This window comes from Netta rufina, assembly GCF_964035555.1.
Source record: "Netta rufina genome assembly, chromosome: 24".
NCBI lineage: Eukaryota > Metazoa > Chordata > Aves > Anseriformes > Anatidae > Netta > Netta rufina.
The window spans coordinates 2,333,532-2,352,961 of NC_140148.1; the positions used below are offsets into that span (position 1 = coordinate 2,333,532).

The window sequence follows — 19,430 nt, forward strand, 5'->3', positions numbered from 1 at the left end:
CGCATTGCCTTGTTGGCTGGGTTTCCTAACAGGAGTTAGCAATACGTAATTCTCCGCATGGTCAAAGGTGGAGAAATACATGACGTCAGGAAACCTGTGTGCTGAAGCAACCTATCCTGAGTCACACTTCCCACAGGAACTACACCAATAATGAGCTGAACGAAGTCAAAGGTGAATGGATTCAGATGAGTCGGAGCTGTGGCATTAAGCAGAGTTTAGTACATTAATGGTTAATTAATCTTCACGGATTACCCGTCGTTTTCTTTCTCCTTTCCTGTAGCTCAGTGACACCTCCCAGGCAAGATGTCCATTTTCTTAAAGCAAAACAATTTGTTCTCAAAGTATGTTACAAACTCTGAAAGAACAACCTGTATTTTATTGCACAGCTTGGAAAACGTTAATCAACCTGTGTTAAATTAAATTTCTGAGACACATTTTTATTTGCATCAAAGAAGTAATATTTATTGGAGGCAGTTTTATCAGCAGAATTTAAGCCTTTAAGCAAGAACCAGTTGACAAAGACAAGTTGAGTAAGACAAGCATTGCAGAATGGAAGAAGAGGCGACGAGGCAGGGGGCCAGGCACTCCTTCCAGATCCTTCTGGTTGCATCGGCTGAGCTGCAGAAGCGCTTGGGTTCTATCTCTCGTTGTCCATGGGTCACTTCAGTGCATCTTGGATGGAGGATGCCAGCATCACTGCTGTCGCTCTAGCACACTCTTGCCTGTCCTGTGGAAGACCAGAGCAAATTATAGTCTTAAGAGAAAATTTGATTTTCCCTGCTTATCTGACTTTTTCACCTAACATGCAGTGTTAGCAAGAGAAGAATGGGAGGAGCTCACAAGGCTCCAAGCCCAGCAAGACCCTAGGCAATTTCTCAGAACTGTAATTTTTTAATTCCAATGTCCTGAAGAGCAGATCCTGTCCTATAAAGTTTATAATCTGTGTTTTACATTTAGGTAGAGGGAAGGGCAAGACTTGCTGTCTTTTAACCATAGGCTTGTCTGAGACAGAATGGTGATGTTGTTTCTGGGCTCCTCAACCTGGGAACTTTGCCCAGGCCAGAATAAAACAGTATTTTTTTCTGACAAAATGTATTGTTATCAGGATAAGTGTAACAAACTATTCTTACCTGAAATGTCACCAGTCTGGGAATGAGAGTACGAAGTAGAAGAATAGGAATGGGAGGATTTACCACCTTGGAAAGCTCCCTGGGAGGCACTGTGAAAAGAGAAAAATTCACCAAAATTTAACAGCTAAGCACTGGGTATTCAGTCAAAAAAGATACTGATGTAGCTGCATGCACAAGAAGTCTCTGTTAGAAATAATATGCACAAGGATTTCTTTTTATACCCGTGCTCTAATATTGTATACATACACAATATCCTGCTGTCCCTCCTGCAGCAGTGCGCGGTACTGAGCAATCTCCTGCTCCAGCCGGGTCTTGATGCCCAGCAGCATCTTGTACTCCTGGTTCTGGCTCTCCATCTCGCAGCGGATGCTGGCCAGCTCCTCCTCTACGGAGTTAATCTGCCCTTGGATTTGTTGCAGCAGGCAGCCGTAGCGAGATTCAGTTTCTGCCAAGGAGTTCTCCAGCGAGTTTTTCTAGGAGAGGAAAAGCAGGAGGGTAGCACCGGAGCTCTACGTCCCCTGGCTCCCTACGAGGGAGCTTCCCGTCGCGAGGAGGAGAGAGCCCGAGCACCCCTGCCCCAGTACCGTGCTGAGCTGCGCCTGCAGTTCGATCTCCAGGTTCTGCATTTCGCGTCTGAGTTCCGTGAGCTGGTGGCTGCTTGTCTGGATGTCCTGGCTGCTGGAAGTGACCTGTCGGTTGACCTCTTCGATCTGCAGGAGCAAAGCAGCAAGCACATTTGGGTTGAGAAAATCCCTTTGCAGAGCAGCTGGCTGGCTGAGGGTCAGGTAGGCAGCAAGCCTCCCCCTTTGCTTGGCCCCTCATGAAGGACATCCCAGTCTTTGGTCCACAGCCCCTGGCTTTCCACCCGTCCTTGTCCCTCAGACCTGGCCTACTGCCCTCCCCACTGCAGCCTTTTCCTTCGTGTCCCTCCCTTGCCATGCGAGGGAGATGATGGGAGCACTTCAGCATTGCTCCGTACCTTGACTTCATACCACTGCTCAACCTCTCTGCGGTTCTTCTCAATGATCTGCTCATATTCGCATCTCAGGTCGTTTAGTATCTTTGTCAAGTCTTCACCAGGAGCAGCATTGACCTCCACGCTCACGTCGCCACCGGTCTGAGACTGCAGCTGTCTGAGTTCCTGCAGGGAAAGGAGGAGAGAAACAAAGAGCACCGGTCATTCCTTCTGCTGGGGACAGCAGGTGAAGCAGAATCAAGGTAGGAAAGAATGATAGTCACATCACATAAGGCTGATTTTTGATATTTAACTTCAGGAACCCCCCAAAATTAAAAGAATGTTTCTTGAATGTGCTATTGATTTCTGGATCTTACCTCCTCATGGTTTCTCTTGAGAGCAATCAGCTCATCCTTCAGGGACTCAAGCTCGGATTCCAATGAAGACCTGACCAGAGTCAGATCATCCAGAAGATTTCTCAAGCCATTGATATCAGCCTCCACAGTTTGACGGATGACCAGTTCATTCTCATACCTTTACCACAGACAACAGAGACAGATATGAGATGATGACAGTCAACAGCACACAGATTTACATGTCAGTATCCCAATAAACATGGAGGCACACCACACAACTGTGCAATGTGTTGTCTACTGAATTTGTGAACAGGACAAAAAAGACACGCAGGGTTTCCAGCAAGATACTCACTTCATTCGGAAGTCATCAGCAGTCATCTTGCTGTTATCGATGTCCAGAAGCAGCTTGTTGTTGTCCACAGTGGCAGAAATGATCTGCAAAAGAGGAAGTTGGAGAGGAGTTTGAGTTCAAGACATCCAGGAGAAGAAGAAAGGAGACCCAAAGCTTTGAGAGGGCTTTGTTGTGGATTTCAGACTCATTTCTCACAAGGATGTAGGGATCACACATGTATGAGAGGGTTAGCTACAAATTTACTTGTAAAGGTAACTCAGGCTGCAACAGAGTGACCTCCAAACTCCCTTTTCTTTTATTCTGTTTCTCAAACAGTTCTCCACCTCACCCAGGGAATGTGTTCATCCCTTCTCCCACAAAGTGCTCCTTCTCAGTCTGTTTACTATAATTTCTTGGTACTGATGTATGATAGCTGTAAGGGAAGGCCTCGGTCCATCCAGGTGGTTTATGTAGGAGTGTGCAAAACCAGAGGGAATTCAGATCTTGCAGTCCTTGCAAGATCTTTGTGCTTTGGCTTTGCACTGCATCCAGCTGAACGGGTTGGGAGTGCTGTGGAAACCCCCCTGGAGCCACCGGCACAGCGCGGGGTTTGAGCTGCATGCACCAGCAGGTTTGGGCTGGTGGAGCACTGCTCGGTGCCTCGGGCTGTGCCCCCCGAGCACAGCCGTGCCCTTGTGGGATGATGAGAGCTTCGCTTGCCCAAGAACTGGCAGCAGGCTCAGCTTTGCAGGCTTCTGGCTCTTGGGCAGCATCAGGCTGCCCCCGAGCTCCCTGCCAGCCCCCAGGAGCCCAGGGCAAGAGCAAGTTCTCACGCCAGGACGTTATTAAGGGCTGAAGCCACGTGTGTTGGTCTACCTACCTGGTTCTGGAGCTGCTCAATGGTCTGGTAGTAGGCGCTGTAATCCTTTGAGGCGGTGGGAGCTTGTTTCCTGTACCACTCACGGATGTGGTGCTCGAGCTGAGCATTTTCTTCCTCCAGCCTCCGCACCTTGTCCAGGTAGGCAGCCAGGCGGTCGTTGAGGTTCTGCATGGTGACCTTCTCATTGCCGCTCAGCAGGGCGTCTCCCCCCATCCCAAAGCTTCCTGCAAACCCACTACCAAAGCCTCCTCCCATCCCAGTGAAGCCCCCAGCGAGGCTGCCAGCGCTCATGCCCCCCCCGTAGCCGATGCTGCACACTCCCCCCGCAGAGCTCCCCCCGCCTATGACGGAGGAGGCATATCGCCTGCAGGACACGGAGGAGCTGCGGCCACCACTGCCACCACCGCAGATGCCTCCAGCTCCTCCGCTCCTGTAGGAGGTACTCGATGTCCTCTTGATGCTGCAGCTCATGGTGGAAGCTCTCAGATGTTCAGCCCCAAATGCAAAGCCCCTGCACAGCTGGATAGAAGAAATCAGAGTGCTGCCTTCTGCCCTCGCCGGTGCCTTTTTATACGGTGCTGGGTGGGTGTCACCTCTCAGGCAGCCCAGCTTCCCATGAGGTTTGCCAGCCGGAGTGCTCACGCCAAAAGTGATGTGCTAATGAAATTTTGGTCTTGGGTAAGTAATACGCATTACCGTTCTGCTCAAGTATGTCTGTGTTGATTCACACAAGGCATGTACGATAATTTTATGTGGGTGGCTCTTTGTTAGATATTTTTGTAGGATAATACAATATCTCATAGCTTTTATTAATCTGGCAATATATCTCTAGTAATAGGAGTTAATGAAGGCTCCGCCTTGGTTGCCTGTCTCCTTCAGTCTTCAGTGTGGTGAAATTCGGTATTTCAGCCTTTGACTTCCTTCTTCCATCATAGGCAATGAGTCCTAGCTCCGGCAGCCTCCGAGTGGCTCCCCATTCATTACTTTATTTGGAATTTACATTCGCTATTTGAAAATCTGCTTACATTTACTGAAAGAAATGGCTCATTTTAAAAACTGTGTTGCCATGACTCGTAAAAGGGAACTTTACACTGGACTTTCTACTGTCTTGCTGCTGCTTAAGTCAAGGAAGTTCTTGCTGGTATTTATCTTTCACTTATTTTTTCTGACAGTGCAGGATGGTGACAACAGTCATTTTTCTGTTGTAGAAAATTGGGTTCTAGCCACAGAATTAGTATTTTGAAAGGGAAAACATTGAATATTTTCCCATCAAGCAGCTACCGATTTTATTTTAGCTGTTTTGAACGGACTTGTAGGGAACTGAGAGGAGAAATCCCTAATATTTCAGATTTTGTAGTCATATTAAAAATAACCATTTCTCAAAATACACTGTAGAATGATGTAATACAGTTAAAAAATCATTTACATTAAAAGACATGGTGTCAAAAACTACATCTGAAAAAATACATTAATTATCTGGACTCGTTACAGTGAATTATGTTTGCCAGTGGTGAAAGAATATTTTGCAACACGAAACAAGGAGTAAGAAACACTTCTGTATGTTTTCCAGTGTCTATGCAATATCAGATCTTCAGTGAGTTGCTTTTTCCATCTTCACCTATGAAGCTTTTATCAAACAGAGAAAAGCCTTGCAGGGAAGCATGTTCTGGTTTCCAGTTGTCCATTAAATACTGGCACCGTAACCCCTACACAAGGCTTTGGCTAGCACAAAGGAAGCCCACGGAGCTGGTGGGAACTGCTGAGAGTTACAACATCAGAATCGGCTTATCCACGTTGAGGGAGGATGAATTCAGCCTAGATTTATTTTCAGGAGAGATTTGGTAGTACAGAAGGAGAAGTAAACCCACTAAAATTAGCAAAAGGAGAATGAGAAGGGATTAGGTTGCCTTGCACGTGAAGGTAAGCATCAGAGGAGTGTTTGAATTGGAGGACAGTGTGCCTGTATGTGCCATGCGGCTGTAAAGGAGCTGGGGCTGGAGCACTGAGCAGGGGCACCTTTTAATTTTGCTGTGCTCTTGCTCCTGGGGACTGCTTTTCCCCCTCTGAGACACGCAGGGAAGCAGCACTCCTCTTTGCCAGCCTGGAGCAGCGCAGGCACCGAAGGGAACCAGGCACAGACACAGCTCCTGCCGCCGCGCCTCCGAGCACCGACAGGCAGCTACTTGAAAACAGACGGCTTCAGCCGGGGCGAAGCTGTATTCTTGCAGAGTCTTCGGTTTTGCGGGCTGGGTTTTTTAGGTTTATTGTTTTGCAATAGTTATTTTGTATATCCATGCGCCTCTTTTTCTTCTGTAGTCAAAAGAACTCTGTTGGCTTACCAGTAAAATGCTGTCGAGGTGGAATGGGAGGGATGTGAACTGTTACCACTGGAATATCCTCTGCTACCTGTAGAGGTGCTCGGTGCTTAGAAGCTTAAGACGTGATGAGGTATAAACTCGAGGTGTTGAATCCCAGCGCTTGAATTCATCTGCCTAAAGGCATGTCCTTGCCTGTGGCTTGCAAAGAAGCTAGAGATGTTAGCTCTGACTTCTGAAGGAAAGGGACTTCAAAAATGAGTAAAATAGTTCTTAAGACAGAAATAAATTTTCGAGCTTGAAGTGAGACTGAGTCATGAAAAGATAGCTACAAAATTATGATGTAACAGCTTTAAATCGACTAGCTTTAGTTAGGAACACCTTCATGCCAGTCCTGATTTTGCAGACTGCTGTGTTTAGACAGAATGCTGTCATATCCTTGGGCATCATGTGCCTCTTTCCAATGCTGAAACACTCTGGGATACTATCTGTTGTTCATGCAGATATTTTTTTCTATGCCTTTTCCACCATTCTCTGAATCTTTTTCAGCTCTTCCTTGTTATTTTTGAGAAAGTGTCACCAAAACTTCCCACAGCGCTCACAATACAGCTCATGGTATCCTCATGCCCTAGATTGACAGTGAAATAAATGATGTTCTTCATTTTGATCTTCTGTACACCGAGCAGAGAACCATCCCTGTGGCCATAACCTTCAGTGGGACGTGGTGCCAAGTCTCACAGCTGACAAACCCCGGCTGTATGCCTTCATCCAGCATTCCTACTCTCTAGATCCACAGGGTTTTGCTCATCTGTGTAAGACGCAGTGAGATTCGTCATGCTTCTCATACTCTCTTTCAGTTTCCTCAGTCACAGCAGTGTCTTTTGCCTGAAAATGCTTTGTTCCCTCTAAGCAGCTCGCTGACTGGGTGCTGTCTCCACCCTGTGTATTTCAACGCCTTCAGACTTCATCATATGGTGCGTAGGGCTCGGTGCCCCTTGGGTAGCTATGAGACAGGAGAATAAATTCGTTGTAAAGGTTGCACTTTAAGTGTGGTTTAAATACACTTCAAAGCATAGATTGACATCTGTGGAGGCAGTTGTACCATACAGGGTGCAAGAGGTAACAACACAATGCCCTCTAGGGGAGTGTGGCATAACCACAGGAGATTACTTTGGAATAATCTCCCTGCCGTTCACTGCGAGCATCGCTTCTCTGTCTAGGTGATGCATGCAGGTAGCACTGGCAATATTTGTGTAGCACAGAATCTGTTTAACAGGCCTGATAAGGCTTGCAAGCACAACACAAGCAACTACAGAGTTCAGTTTGGTGAAGATGAGGTGTTTCTATTCCCCTGAATGGTTTCCAAGGGTTGAGAAAGTTTGCATGGCAGCATGACATGTATTTCTGGAATGTATTTCAATTTTACATCTATTCTCTGCATCCACACCCTCGTGCGTTGGCTTATTAGTCTTTAATCAGTGGCACTGGTGTCTCTTGCACAAAAAACACATTTTCTTTGAGCTCCACTAGAGGCCAGTCCCTGAGCGCAGAGCCCTCCGTCAGCAGTTAGGCCTGCAAGGCCATGTACAGGTGAGATTTGTGCAGCCTTGGGGAAATTTTGGCTCCTTGCTTGCCCTGGATACTTGCCAGCCTTTGGAGCTCTTACCTCTGTGTGCCTTTTTTTCAAAACTTGGATTCACCATCAACATCTCCTCTTGGCCTGGGTAATGCAGAGCCTTCTGTTGTCAGCTGTGTGAGCTGAACCTGCCTCAGAGGGGATATTTTGTGTTCCTTTCCTTCTTTTCCACTGCTCGCATTACTTGAGGACTGCACGGCCTGAAGTTGACTTCTCTTCTGCGTTGTCCAGGTGGTAGCTGTACAATGGACTGAGCCTTTCAAATGAGTCTGAGGAATTTGGGTGCTGCCTGCTCATTAAAATTACTAAAGCTGTGGTTCAAGATCTGTCTAATCTAGCAGCCATCTCTCCTCTAAAATAGCACGCAGAAATTCCTGAGATTCCTGAAACGTGTGCGCCTGAGACTGCTTTGGAAGGCCGAAGACTGGTTTTCATTTCCTTTGATCTCTGAAGTTGTTCGGCTCCAGGAGAAAAGGTCATTTGGTCAGCCAAGTCGCTGGAAATGGTTTTATCCCAGGGGGTGGGCTGCAGTGAGAAAGCTAGCTTTGTTTTTATGAACAAAATTGTCCCTGTCACTGGAAAATGCTATGCTGTAAGTTCTTTGAAGTACTGAACGTAAGGAAGTGTAGCGCACGTTCAGCTGGACAGAAGCAAACACAGCCTCCAGAGAGTGCTAATGACGAGAGGGAGCTTTGTGGTGTGTGGTTTGTTGGGCTGCTCCGAGCTGTTTTGCAAACTGGAGTCAGAAAAGTTTTCAGGGAACAGCTGGATGAGGTTGAAAGAGTTTATGTTAATTTTCTTCACAGTACAGATCTTCTTATATCTAAAAATAAACATTCCAGTTACTTTCATGCCTACTTCATTTGACACGGGTAGGGCCCAAATGTTGCGGTTAATATATAGCATTTTATGGAGTGGAACTTGGTAAAGATCCTTTAAATTATGTTCCCCTTTTTTCTCTTTTTCCCTTCTGTTCAAAAACAGATCATTAGTTTATGCATTTCTAGTTCAAACTGATGAGTGTCAGATAAGTTTTTGCGACCACAAATTGAAACCGCTTTCATTCCACAGTCACAGTCCTGTGATTGTTCATGTCTCTTTGTGTTTCAGCTCCACAGGAGTATCAGGCACATTATTAAAAACCAAAGGTGTAGCAGGATGCTGTGGAAGATTGTGATCTGCCCTGAGTGCTCAGAAATTGAGCTTTAACTCTAAATTTTATTATCAGCTGTTGTAATGTATCATCAGCCTTTCTGCCTGGAGGCAATCATTGGCTTGGCTTTGTACTTTCTTTTTAAGTGTTTATACTTGCAGAATGGGAAAAAAAATCTTAGACACGAGATTCTGGTTGCATCAGACAGAAATGAAATTTTATTTGCGACATTTTCCTGATACAGAACAACGCAAGTAACAAACTGGTTGAATCTGTAAAGCAAGAAGTTCAAGTGCAAATGATTAAACCCAGAAAGCATTCTAGGTAGAAGAAGCACGTAGCATGCGTGGCAGCTGGTCCATCTGAGTAGTTCAGATGGACCTTTTTGGATAGATGGCATCAGCAGCACTGAGGAACCGTGAGGAGCATCTCGTTCCTCCGGAGCACGGGGAATGCAGAGGATTTGGGCCAATTGCTGTTTGAAACGTCTTGCGCTGTCGGATCCTCAGGGTGTGTCCTTAGTCGAAAGATTTTCTTGCATAACCTGTGTAGAGATAAAGAAAACATTATTTTTTTCAGTACTGGCACCCAATCTCTGGGGCATCAATATGTACCAGGTGGAAAAGAACCTTGATTATGTGACAGATGACCATAAGATGTTCCAGAAGCATAAAGGGGAACTTTGGCACAGTATGAAAGCAGCATTTTTAGGAGCTTCTGCAACGAATTAGATGAGGAAAACCAGCTGGAGTTTTAACTACGTGCTATGGTGATATCATCCATGAGATTGGATAGAAATTGAATGTGTGCATCTTAAGTAGGGTTGGTCCTTCATGTACAGATATAAAAGAATTTTCAATATAAGTAAAACCAGCACTTTCCAGAAGTGCTTTTTTATCCTCAGCACTGTTTGTCCTCAGGAGAGGATGTTGATGTGGTATATAAATTGATAAGGATGGGACTGCGAGAATACCGTGTCCATGTAACAGTTCTCACCTTGGCTTTCACCACCGCTCCTGCAGGCCTGAGACTGGGAAGATGAGGAGTAGGAGTGGGAGCTGCTGACACCTCCTGAGATTCTTCCTCCTCCGCTTCCTCCTCCGATTACACCGCCGCAGCTTCCTCCACTTCCTCCTCCTATTCCTCCACTGATTCCTCCGCTTCCCATTCCTCCTCCCATTCCTCCTCCCATGCCGCAGCTAGAAGAAGAGCTAACACCTCCATAGCCACTGCTTATGCTACCACTTCCTCCTCTTCCTCCTCCAGAATAGCTACCACCTCCTATTCTGCCACCTCCCATTCCACCTCCCATTCCTCCTCCCATTCCTCCTCCCATTCCACCTCCCATTCCTCCAGCTGGGACTCTGTGAAGAGAGAAAAAGAAAGAAAAAAAAAGAGTTAATCACCTGCATTTTTGATCTCAGAATGAAACCTACCTACAGGCACTGCACCCAGGCCTGTCTGTACTTTGCCTTTTTGGAACCTCACACAGATCAGAAAGACAACTGATGCGGTGCCAAAAATCAACCTCCCTTTCAATTTCGGCTTGAACACGGGAGTTTTTGCTTTTTCCACACACTACTCATAAACTTCTTGTAAGATTTAGCGCTGCTGCTTTCTCAGTTGCACTACTGTAAGGGTCACCATGCTCCAAACTGGAAAGGCAGCACATGAAGCTTCAGCTTCAGCTTGGGTTTCCTTTTCCTTATCCAGCCCAAAATTGGTAGTTCAGAATTTCTGCAGTAAAATTTCATCACGCAATTTCTCCCCTGAATAGACTTGCCAAGAAATTTATAGTACCTCAAACCTGGGAGGTGATTGGTCAAGATAGCTGAATTAGCCCCATTTCAGTCCAAAACCTGCTTTGCAAGTCTAAACTGTTCATTTACTGTCTTTGTGACTAATTAGGCAGCCCTGGGATTCACATAACGCTGTGTTCTTTTGTCAGTGTACATACACAATGTCTTGCTGTCCTTCCTCAAGCAGTGAGCGGTACTGAGCGATCTCCTGCTCCAGGCGGGTCTTGATGCCCAGCAGCATCTTGTACTCTTCGTTCTGGCTCTCCATCTCGCAGCGGATGCTGGCCAGCTCCTCCTCCAAGGGGCCGATCATGCTCTGGATCTGCTGCAGCTGCATGTTGTAGCGACGTTCCGTGTCATCCAGGTTGGATTGCAAAGAGTCTATCTGCAAACGGAAAAAAAAATGCAGTGGTTACGGGAATGTGGCAAGTCTAACTCAATTTGGTGGAAAAATAGATCTGCACAAAACAGAGAAGAACATGTCTCTGATGATGAAGCAATCTAACAGCCCATTCTCTAAAGATGGAGTAAATTCTAGGCACAACCAATCTGTTTATTCTGGTGGCACATACTGCCTGTGTCACAGAAGCAAACACCTTTACTTACCATGCTGATTTGCGACTGCAGCTCGATTTCCAGGCTCTGATATTCACGTCTAAGCTCAGAGATCTGTTGGTTGCTTGATTGGATCTCCTGGCCGCTTGAGTGGACTTGTTGGTTAACTTCTTCCATCTAAGAAATACACAAATAAATTTGAGATATTTCTAATTATAAGAAAGCAATTGTGGGGGCATCATAACAGCATTTATAAAGCAATATGTGTACAGGGAGATGTAATGTAGACTGTCTGTGTATATTTCCCATGTGCCAGTCCACTAACCCACACCAACCCTCCGTAATGCTGCTGGAACACACGTGTTTTCCCATGTAATACTCCAGAACTGACTTGTTACAGTAAACTACTTAAGATCATTTAATATGAATGTCCCTTACTTAATGCATGGGGACATCCAGTCCTTCCAATTCTTTGTGAAAGAAGTAGTAACTAAAAAACCTTGTTCTTTACCTTGGTTTCATACCAGCTTTCCACCTCTTTCCGGTTGTTCTCAATAAGCCGTTCGTATTCACAACGCATTTCATTCAGTTTTTCCATCAGATTAATACCAGGAGTGGCATTGACCTCCACATTGACATCACCACCAGATTGTGTTTGCAGTCCTTTCATTTCCTGCAAAACACAAAAAAGCCCCACCGAATTCAAAAAAAGTTGAAGGAAAAAAGAAATGTCGTAGTTTCAACTAAAGAAAGGGACACAAATCCTCACAGATCCATATCACTCCCTCATCTTCCCTTGTTGTGAAAGAAAGCAATTTTGCCATTCCTAAGCTAAACTTCACAGTGAGCAGTAGCCAGGCACCACAAACTCCTTGATCCTGAGTTTTTCTCTTCGGGAGGATAAGGAATTCTGTGCAGCAATGCTCTTTGTGAAAATCCTGCTGTGTATTGTTCTTCTCAATGGGAAATACCATTGCAGATAGTATGAATGTTTTCCTTTGACTCCTCCATATATCCTACCCAATTATCCTTCTGTGATTTCAGCAAGAAAATTGTGCCTGGTACTGAAAACCATTCATTTCCCCGACCCCATTTTGCCACACGTTGACCTAGGTGTCTGGTTACAGCAGTTTCAGGCAGCTGTGGCCGCTGCATACCCCTGCAAATCAAAGCCAGATTGGGTTAAGTCGGATGATCAAAGCCAGACAGATCTGGTTACTGCTAGCAGAAGAAACACACAGGAAATTCTCTGAGGGTTGGGTTTTCATTAGTTATTAATTTAAAGTGCAGAGAAATTTACCTCTTCATGGTTCTTCTTCAGATAGATCAGTTCTTCTTTAAGGGATTCAAACTGTGTCTCCAAATCAGACCTGGATAGAGTCAGTTGATCCAGAAGTGGACGTAATCCATTGATGTCACTTGCCACACTCTGGTGGAGAGTGTATTCAGTTTCATACCTAAATCACAGACAAGAAAGATTGTAAAGCTGCTGCCAGTGCTCTCTGTTGTCTTGCTTATGAACAGCTCCCACCAGTACATCTTTGGTTGTTAGTCCCATTGCTTAGTTCATAAGAGAAAGGACCTAATTCTCTTTCCATCTCAATAGGTTTAGATTTCAGTAGAATTACTCTGTGGGATTTATGTGAGGAAGATTATGCTTATAAATCTACAAGCAAAGGTGGAGAAACAGAGAATATAGTCCTTTAAGCAGCACTCCTCAACAACTTCTCTGAAGCACAGTAGCAATGAAAAGCCCTTAAAGTCATTCTCACAATGCTCTTCCCAACAATTATCTATTCTGTTGTTGGAGCCAAGACACTGTAGTATCTACAACAGGAGAGTGGCAATGCAAATTCATGGTGGTAAAGGCAGGGAAGATGGCATGGGCCAGGAAAGGAAAGACTCACTTCAGTCTGAAGTCATCCACAGTCATCCTGGTGTTGTCGATGTCAAGAAGGATCTTGTTGAGGTCCACATTTGCACCAACAATCTGGAAGGGAGAAGGCAGATGATGATCAGGCAGCTGTCTTTGCAGGCTGACACACAGATAGGAATAAAATATGTGTGCTTTAACACATTTCAGAATATCTTTGTAACCCTGACTAGTGCTGCTGGTGCTATACAGAGAGGTTTATTGTCCCCAACCAAAAGAGAGTGCCTTTATATACCATCAGCACTGGTTGGTGCCTTTGCTGTCAATTTTAGTTTACAAATATCCATCAAAAGTGCAATACCTTGTTGGAAAGAATAATCAAATAAACTCACCATACTCCCAAAACAGTGGGAAAACATTACCCTTGCATCTGACAGCAACAATATTCAAGTAGGAGAGCAAAAAATGGCTGAGAGCTAGGATTAGACTAAACACAGTGGCCCACATGTTAGCTCATGCTGTATATTCACAAAAAAGATTCAGTTTATCTGGCCACAGGTAACACAACATAAGCAAGCACTGATTCTATCTCCTGTTTTAGAGATGGAGGAGCAAACGAACAAGGGCACTGCATTGAAGGAATGGGACAAGCCTCCCAGTGGGAGCACTACTAAAGGCCTGCTGTTGCACCAAATGATGCTACATATGCCAAATACAAGTGTGCCAGAGCACCTGTATCACCAAGAGCAAAGCAAAGCTGGTAATCAGGCTTGGTCACCACACCAGGATGCTCCTGGCTAAAGCAAACCAAGGAATACATTGCCCCAAATAGGAAAATGGTGCCATAGCAGGCAAGTGCCAGGCCATTCTAAGGAGAATCTACCCAAAGTTAGTCAAATTTTATCGTACCTGGTTTTGCAGTTCTTCAATTGTTCTGTAATATTGGCTGTAGTCCCTGGTACCAGTGGGACCTTGCTTTTGATACCACTCCCTGATCAGACGTTCGAGGTGAGCATTTTCTTCCTCCAAGCCTCGGACTTTATCCATGTAAGAAGCCAGGCGGTCATTAAGGTTCTGCATGGTCAGCTTCTCGTTCGTGGAGAGCAGCCCGGAATCTTCACCGAAGCCCATTCCACCGAAACTACCTCCACCATAGCTGCCACCACCAAAGCTGCCACCACCAAAGCCTCCGCTGCCACCACCAAAGCCACCGCTGCCCCCGAAGCCACTAAATCCACCTCCGCTATATCCACAACCACCGAAACTGCCTCCACTCATGCTACCTCCATAACCACCTTCCATTCCCCCAAAACCACCTCCACATGATCCAAATCCTCCTCCCATGCTTCCACCCATTCCTCCTCCGTAGCTGCCGCTGCTTATTCTTCCACCATAGCTGCTGCGGCCAATCCTTCCGCAACTGCCGCTGCTAAATCCCCCTCCATAGCTGCTCCTGGAGCCTCCACCACCAAAGCTTCTCCCAGAAAAGCCTCCGCTTCCTCCAGAAGAGGTGTATCTTCTAGTGGAGACCGAGGAGTATCCACCAGACTTGCGTATCCCACAGCTGCTGCCCCCGCCACCACCTCCGCTGCTGCATCCTCCACCACGACCACCACCAATGGTAATCTTAACGATGCTAGGTGAAGATTTAGTGCCACAGCTCATCGTGACAGCAGGTAGGAGGTAAACCACAAGCTCAGATCTAGGTGCACAGCCTGATAAGCTTCAGGACTGTAGATTTTCATCCCCAGCTCTCTCTATTTATACGTTTGACAGTGGGTGTCACCACCAGGGTGTTTCCTTCTCCCAGGGCATTTAACAGCCTTGTTGTTTGTGCCAAGAATAATTTGCTGAACAATATTTTTGTGCTCATATCTCAGGCAATCTGGCCTATTGCTGGGTTTATGGTATTTCTTTAAGACCAAACATTTCACTTTCTTTGGGTGGCATTCTCTTCACGTAGCTTTTCTGGAACAGGTAGCCTGATGCAACCTGGATCTGCTTTTCGATGCAAAAATCACCTTACCAGGGTCGTGCTGAAGCTAATGTTGGAACTGATGGTGCTACACAGAGAGAATTGTTCTCAGTTCTTCCCTAAAAGAAAGAAGATGAAACCCAAATCTCTCATGCTAAGACTGTGCGTTTATTTATTTCTTTATTCATCTGCATGCCTTGCTCAGTTCTGTGTAGCTGCTGTTGTCAAAGACTTCTGCTCTTCTACATTCTGTACATTTAAGATCTTTAATGCTTCTTGTATTCTTCTTGTATTCTTTTATTTTTATTTTTTGCACTATATGTGATAATGCAAGAATTTTATTACTAGGACTGTGTGACTTGTCTATTTAGATTGTCCAACTTGTGTATCCCTGCCCTCACTGAGAACATATTTAGTGGTGAGAAATCTCCTTTGAGCAGATTGGCATTTGTATTGAAAAATCAAAATTCTTCCTTTGTGAAGAAGGCGCCAGGCCAGTGCACAAGATAGCTAAAACATGGAATTCAAAGAAAATAAAATATTTTTTTTTGCCCACCAAAAAGCTGTTGATCTAAAATAATAGGAAGATTAGGGATACTTTAATTATGCTGTAAAGTCAATTGTAGCACAATTAGAAGCTTTATTAAGCCAGGCAATGACCTATAAACCACTGTGTGGTAAGACCTGTAAGGTTTAATATAAACAGCTCATTCTCCCTATTGTTTCTGTGTCATATATTACAGAGCACAAAGTAATTGTGCGTGCTGCTTATGGCACGGAGATCCTCAAGGCTCTAGAATAGTACTCAGAGGGAAAAGCCAAAAGTTTTTTTTTATACAAGTCAGTAGAAATCACGCTGTTGAGACCACCAAAGAAATGAAACCATTCTTCATTCATGCACTGATCCCCAGAAGTTTACCCAAGATGTTCCCAAGAGGTTTTCACCCTCAGCTGTTAGATTTGGTGGCAAAGCAGAGTATCTGAAGACAGAATTGCACGCTTCTGAAAAAGCTGTAAGAAGATTCTGAGTTTTGGCAAGTGGTGCTTGGTTCCAGATGTCTGTCACCACCTCCAAAACTACGTTTGCGTTGTGACGTTTCATCTTTGTCCAGGGTGAAAGCTAAATAAGTTGGTTCAAATGCAAATCTCTTTTTTTCTCAGCATCTGCTTTGCTCTATTCTTACATTTCTTCCTTTTGGGAGAAATTTCCATCCTACTTTTTAACTCAGTGGAGATTTCATTCGTGCAAACAGCCAGACCTTACTGACAGACCTTGACTGTACTCAATGGCAAAGCCAGCAGCACCTTGGTCTTGCTGGAGATGGACCCCAAATATTTGCACACTAAATGGGTAAATTTTTGTACTTTGGCTGGAAGAATGTGTACATTTCTCCAGCAACTGTTTTGTTGGATGTTACTGAAACTTCTTTATTGCCCTTCCTCTCTGGTTACTGATCTTCTCCTGGCTGCAAGGCATTATTTGTGCAGTTTAGTTCTCCCCTACAGCTGAGGTGAGGGGAGCAAAGAAGGGGACATCTGAGGAACCGTTGTCTGCTGTGTGCTGCCCTTTTCTTGGAAGCTTCAGAACAACCTCTTGTAGCTGGCAGCTCAATCCTTGCTTTCCAAAGGCGGCCTCGATCTACAAATTCATTATGTGTTGCTGCTTTTTACACCCTGCTGTCAGTATCCATGTGCATATTTCTTCTACAAGCTCCATTTCTGCCCTTTCTGGTCTTTTTACATGAAATTAAGCATTATTTAACATTTTCTGACAGACTGAATCCATCGTCCTGTCCTTCGTGCCGTGGTTTTGCCAACATTGCTGTATTGCTGCTTAAGCAATCTCTTTCAAAAGCTTTCTGATCTTATCTTGCTATTTTATACACTCAATGGCTCAAAGATGATGAAAGTTTTCAAGTAGCTGGCGATGTGATAATATCTCCTGTTTCACAGCTGGAGGATGGTGGTGTCACTTCAGCAGCATAAACACAGTTTCTGGGCTTCTGCTTGTTCTCTTATTGGTGTTGAAAGATGTAGTTTACTAAGGCAAAGTGATTTTTGCTTTTAATTTTGTTTTGCCCCTGTGTATGGGTAGTGTGATTTTGGGCACTGAGGGACCTTTTTCACAAATTCCACCCCAGTAAGTAAAATTGATCGTCACATTCAGTTTTCCATCACTGATTCTAGAGATAGTCCTTGCTGATACTTTTCACACAGAGCAACCTATAGGTTTGTTAGTGATAAGGAGCAAAAAAACTCTTTAAAATTATTGCAACAAGAGGAAGAACATTTGCCAAAAGAGTCTTTTAATCCATTTATGTACTTTCTGAGAACATACATTGTTTTCTCTTTTATTTATACACTTTTCCTGTACATACTCATTCACTGCAGAGACTTGTCCGTGCTGGAAGGTTATCCTGATAAAGCATCTTAATGTATGCTTGGAAAATACTTAACAACAAAAACAAAATGAAAGAAAAGGGAGAGTGAGGGTGGAGAACTTTAGACAGCCTCAAAATTTCATTTTAGCTCTGTATTATCACTACTACTTATCTGTGATGGAGGAACACGAACAGAACTGCCTTTAGACCTTTGGTGACTTTTTTTAAGTCGCATGCTGGTGGGATGTTCCTTTTTTGTGTTGCAGTTATTTCATTTTTGTTACCAGTTTGATCTTAGTGCCCTTTACAGAAATCCTACTGGCTGTTAGGATCTGCTCTATTCTTTCGAGCTGAAAAATTTCCCCTGGGGTGGCTTGTTTCTATCACAGTCACTGAGCTCTCAAAAATGTAGCCTGTTTCTTCAGACCCTAACATTAAGTACCCGAAAAATACAGATGAACTGTGACTGTTTCATCTTCTTGTAATGTTGTGTACGTTGTATTCCCTCATGGTGTATTTTAACTTATTGATTATTAAATATTTAACTGGGTAAATATCTGTAAATCAGTGCAGACCTGTTTTGTGGACAGAATGATTGTTTTCCTTCTGAGCTCATGAACTTTTAAACATTTTTGTTCTCTGATGCTTTCCATTACTGAGTTTTATGGATGATGTAAGGCTTAGAGTTTACTTAAGAACCTAATGGGACCTGGCAATTTTAGGACCTCTTCTCACCTCTTTCCTATATATGATGCACAGCTTAATCCTTCAGGCTTTTGTGTTGCTGCAGCACCCGGTGTGCTATATAACATTCTTATTTCCAAGTCAGCCCAGAACAAGGACATTTATTGCCACAGCTCCCAGCATTACTCAGCCTGCAGAGTACCTGGCTGTTTTGACACTGTGCACTGCTTCTCGTTGAGCTCAGCTCAGGCCACGTTTCAAGTACAGCTGACATTCTTTGACGCTCTCTCTCAGTTATTGTTTTCCTTTTGATCAGGCCTCCATGATGTATATCAAAGAAGTGACTGCCCAGAATCAGAATGAAGACAAAGTCTGCTACTGAACACTATAAGTCAATGACTGCCCAAGCAATGCGTGTTCCCTCATCATGAAAGTGAACAAAAACCAGCTGGATATAAATGTTGAGATGGGTGGGCTTCAGAAAGACTTGCTCATTTCTTCCTCCCCCCAAGCAGTGCAGGGAAATGGCACATCTTGCTGTACTAATTCTGGGCAGAACGCAGACTTGTGCACTTGCACATGGGCTGACAGTCAATGCTGAACAAAAGAGAGATCAGCAAAATATATGCATAGGCAATTTTGAAAATTTGAAATTGCTTCTGTGCGTTCAAATGGACAAATGAATTGCTCTGGGAGCTCTGAAGCCAAACAGGCAGGAGTGTGTGCCCACATTTATTTTTGCCTAAGGAGGTTCTGAAGGTCTTGTTTCAACACGCAGTGCAATTTTCCTTTCATAGCACTAATAGGAACACCAGATAAGTATCTAAATTGCAACATTTTTTGCTCATAAAATTAAAGCTTATTATGCTGATTAATGCCTAACAAAATGCATGCAAATAAAAATTGCAAGGCTATCCTCCCTACTCCTGATATTGCTGGAGTCCCACTTTAAGCATGCCCTAAACTTTGACACCTGATGCTACGACATTTGTAATTTTTACTCCTGGTTTGCAGTAGTTTTGGTTTCCTAGCTCTGTTTGGCCACATAAGGTTTTTTTTCATTGTTCTTATTATCAGCCTGTTCTCTCAGTAAGCATATGTGATTCTGTGATTCCGTGCTATGTCTGTGCACCCATAGCCTAAATGCAGATTCTGTATAAATAAAGTGGAGAAAGGACAGAATTCCTAACCTTGCACTTTCTTCCACTTTCTGGTAATGCTAGGAGCATTGTAACAACACCGTTTTAAGACAGGTACACATTTTAATTAAGGAAGAAAAAAATAGTATGGACAAGGCTGAGTAGCAAAAGTAGTAATAGTGATATCATGCTACTTATCCTAAGTACTCAGAATTTTTTCCTTATTTCTGTGTGTGATTATAACATGTCAATGTAAGCACTCAAGCTA

General features: G+C 44.3%; 1 protein-coding gene across 1 annotated transcript; it reads right to left on the reverse strand.

The window, feature by feature from the left end:
* Nucleotides 1-707: 707 nt before the first annotated feature.
* Nucleotides 708-14,648, reverse strand: LOC311218430 (uncharacterized protein; the record flags this gene model as incomplete). The annotated part of the gene is made up of 15 exons (XM_084301113.1): nucleotides 708-727; nucleotides 1,131-1,219; nucleotides 1,377-1,603; nucleotides 1,715-1,840; nucleotides 2,110-2,271; nucleotides 2,463-2,619; nucleotides 2,794-2,876; nucleotides 3,653-4,309; nucleotides 9,730-10,120; nucleotides 10,714-10,940; nucleotides 11,162-11,287; nucleotides 11,622-11,783; nucleotides 12,411-12,567; nucleotides 13,018-13,100; nucleotides 13,893-14,648. The coding sequence occupies 15 exons, from the start codon at nucleotides 14,646-14,648 to the stop codon at nucleotides 708-710; spliced, it is 3,423 nt and encodes a 1,140-aa protein (XP_084157239.1).
* Between the last annotated feature and the right edge of the window lie 4,782 nt (nucleotides 14,649-19,430).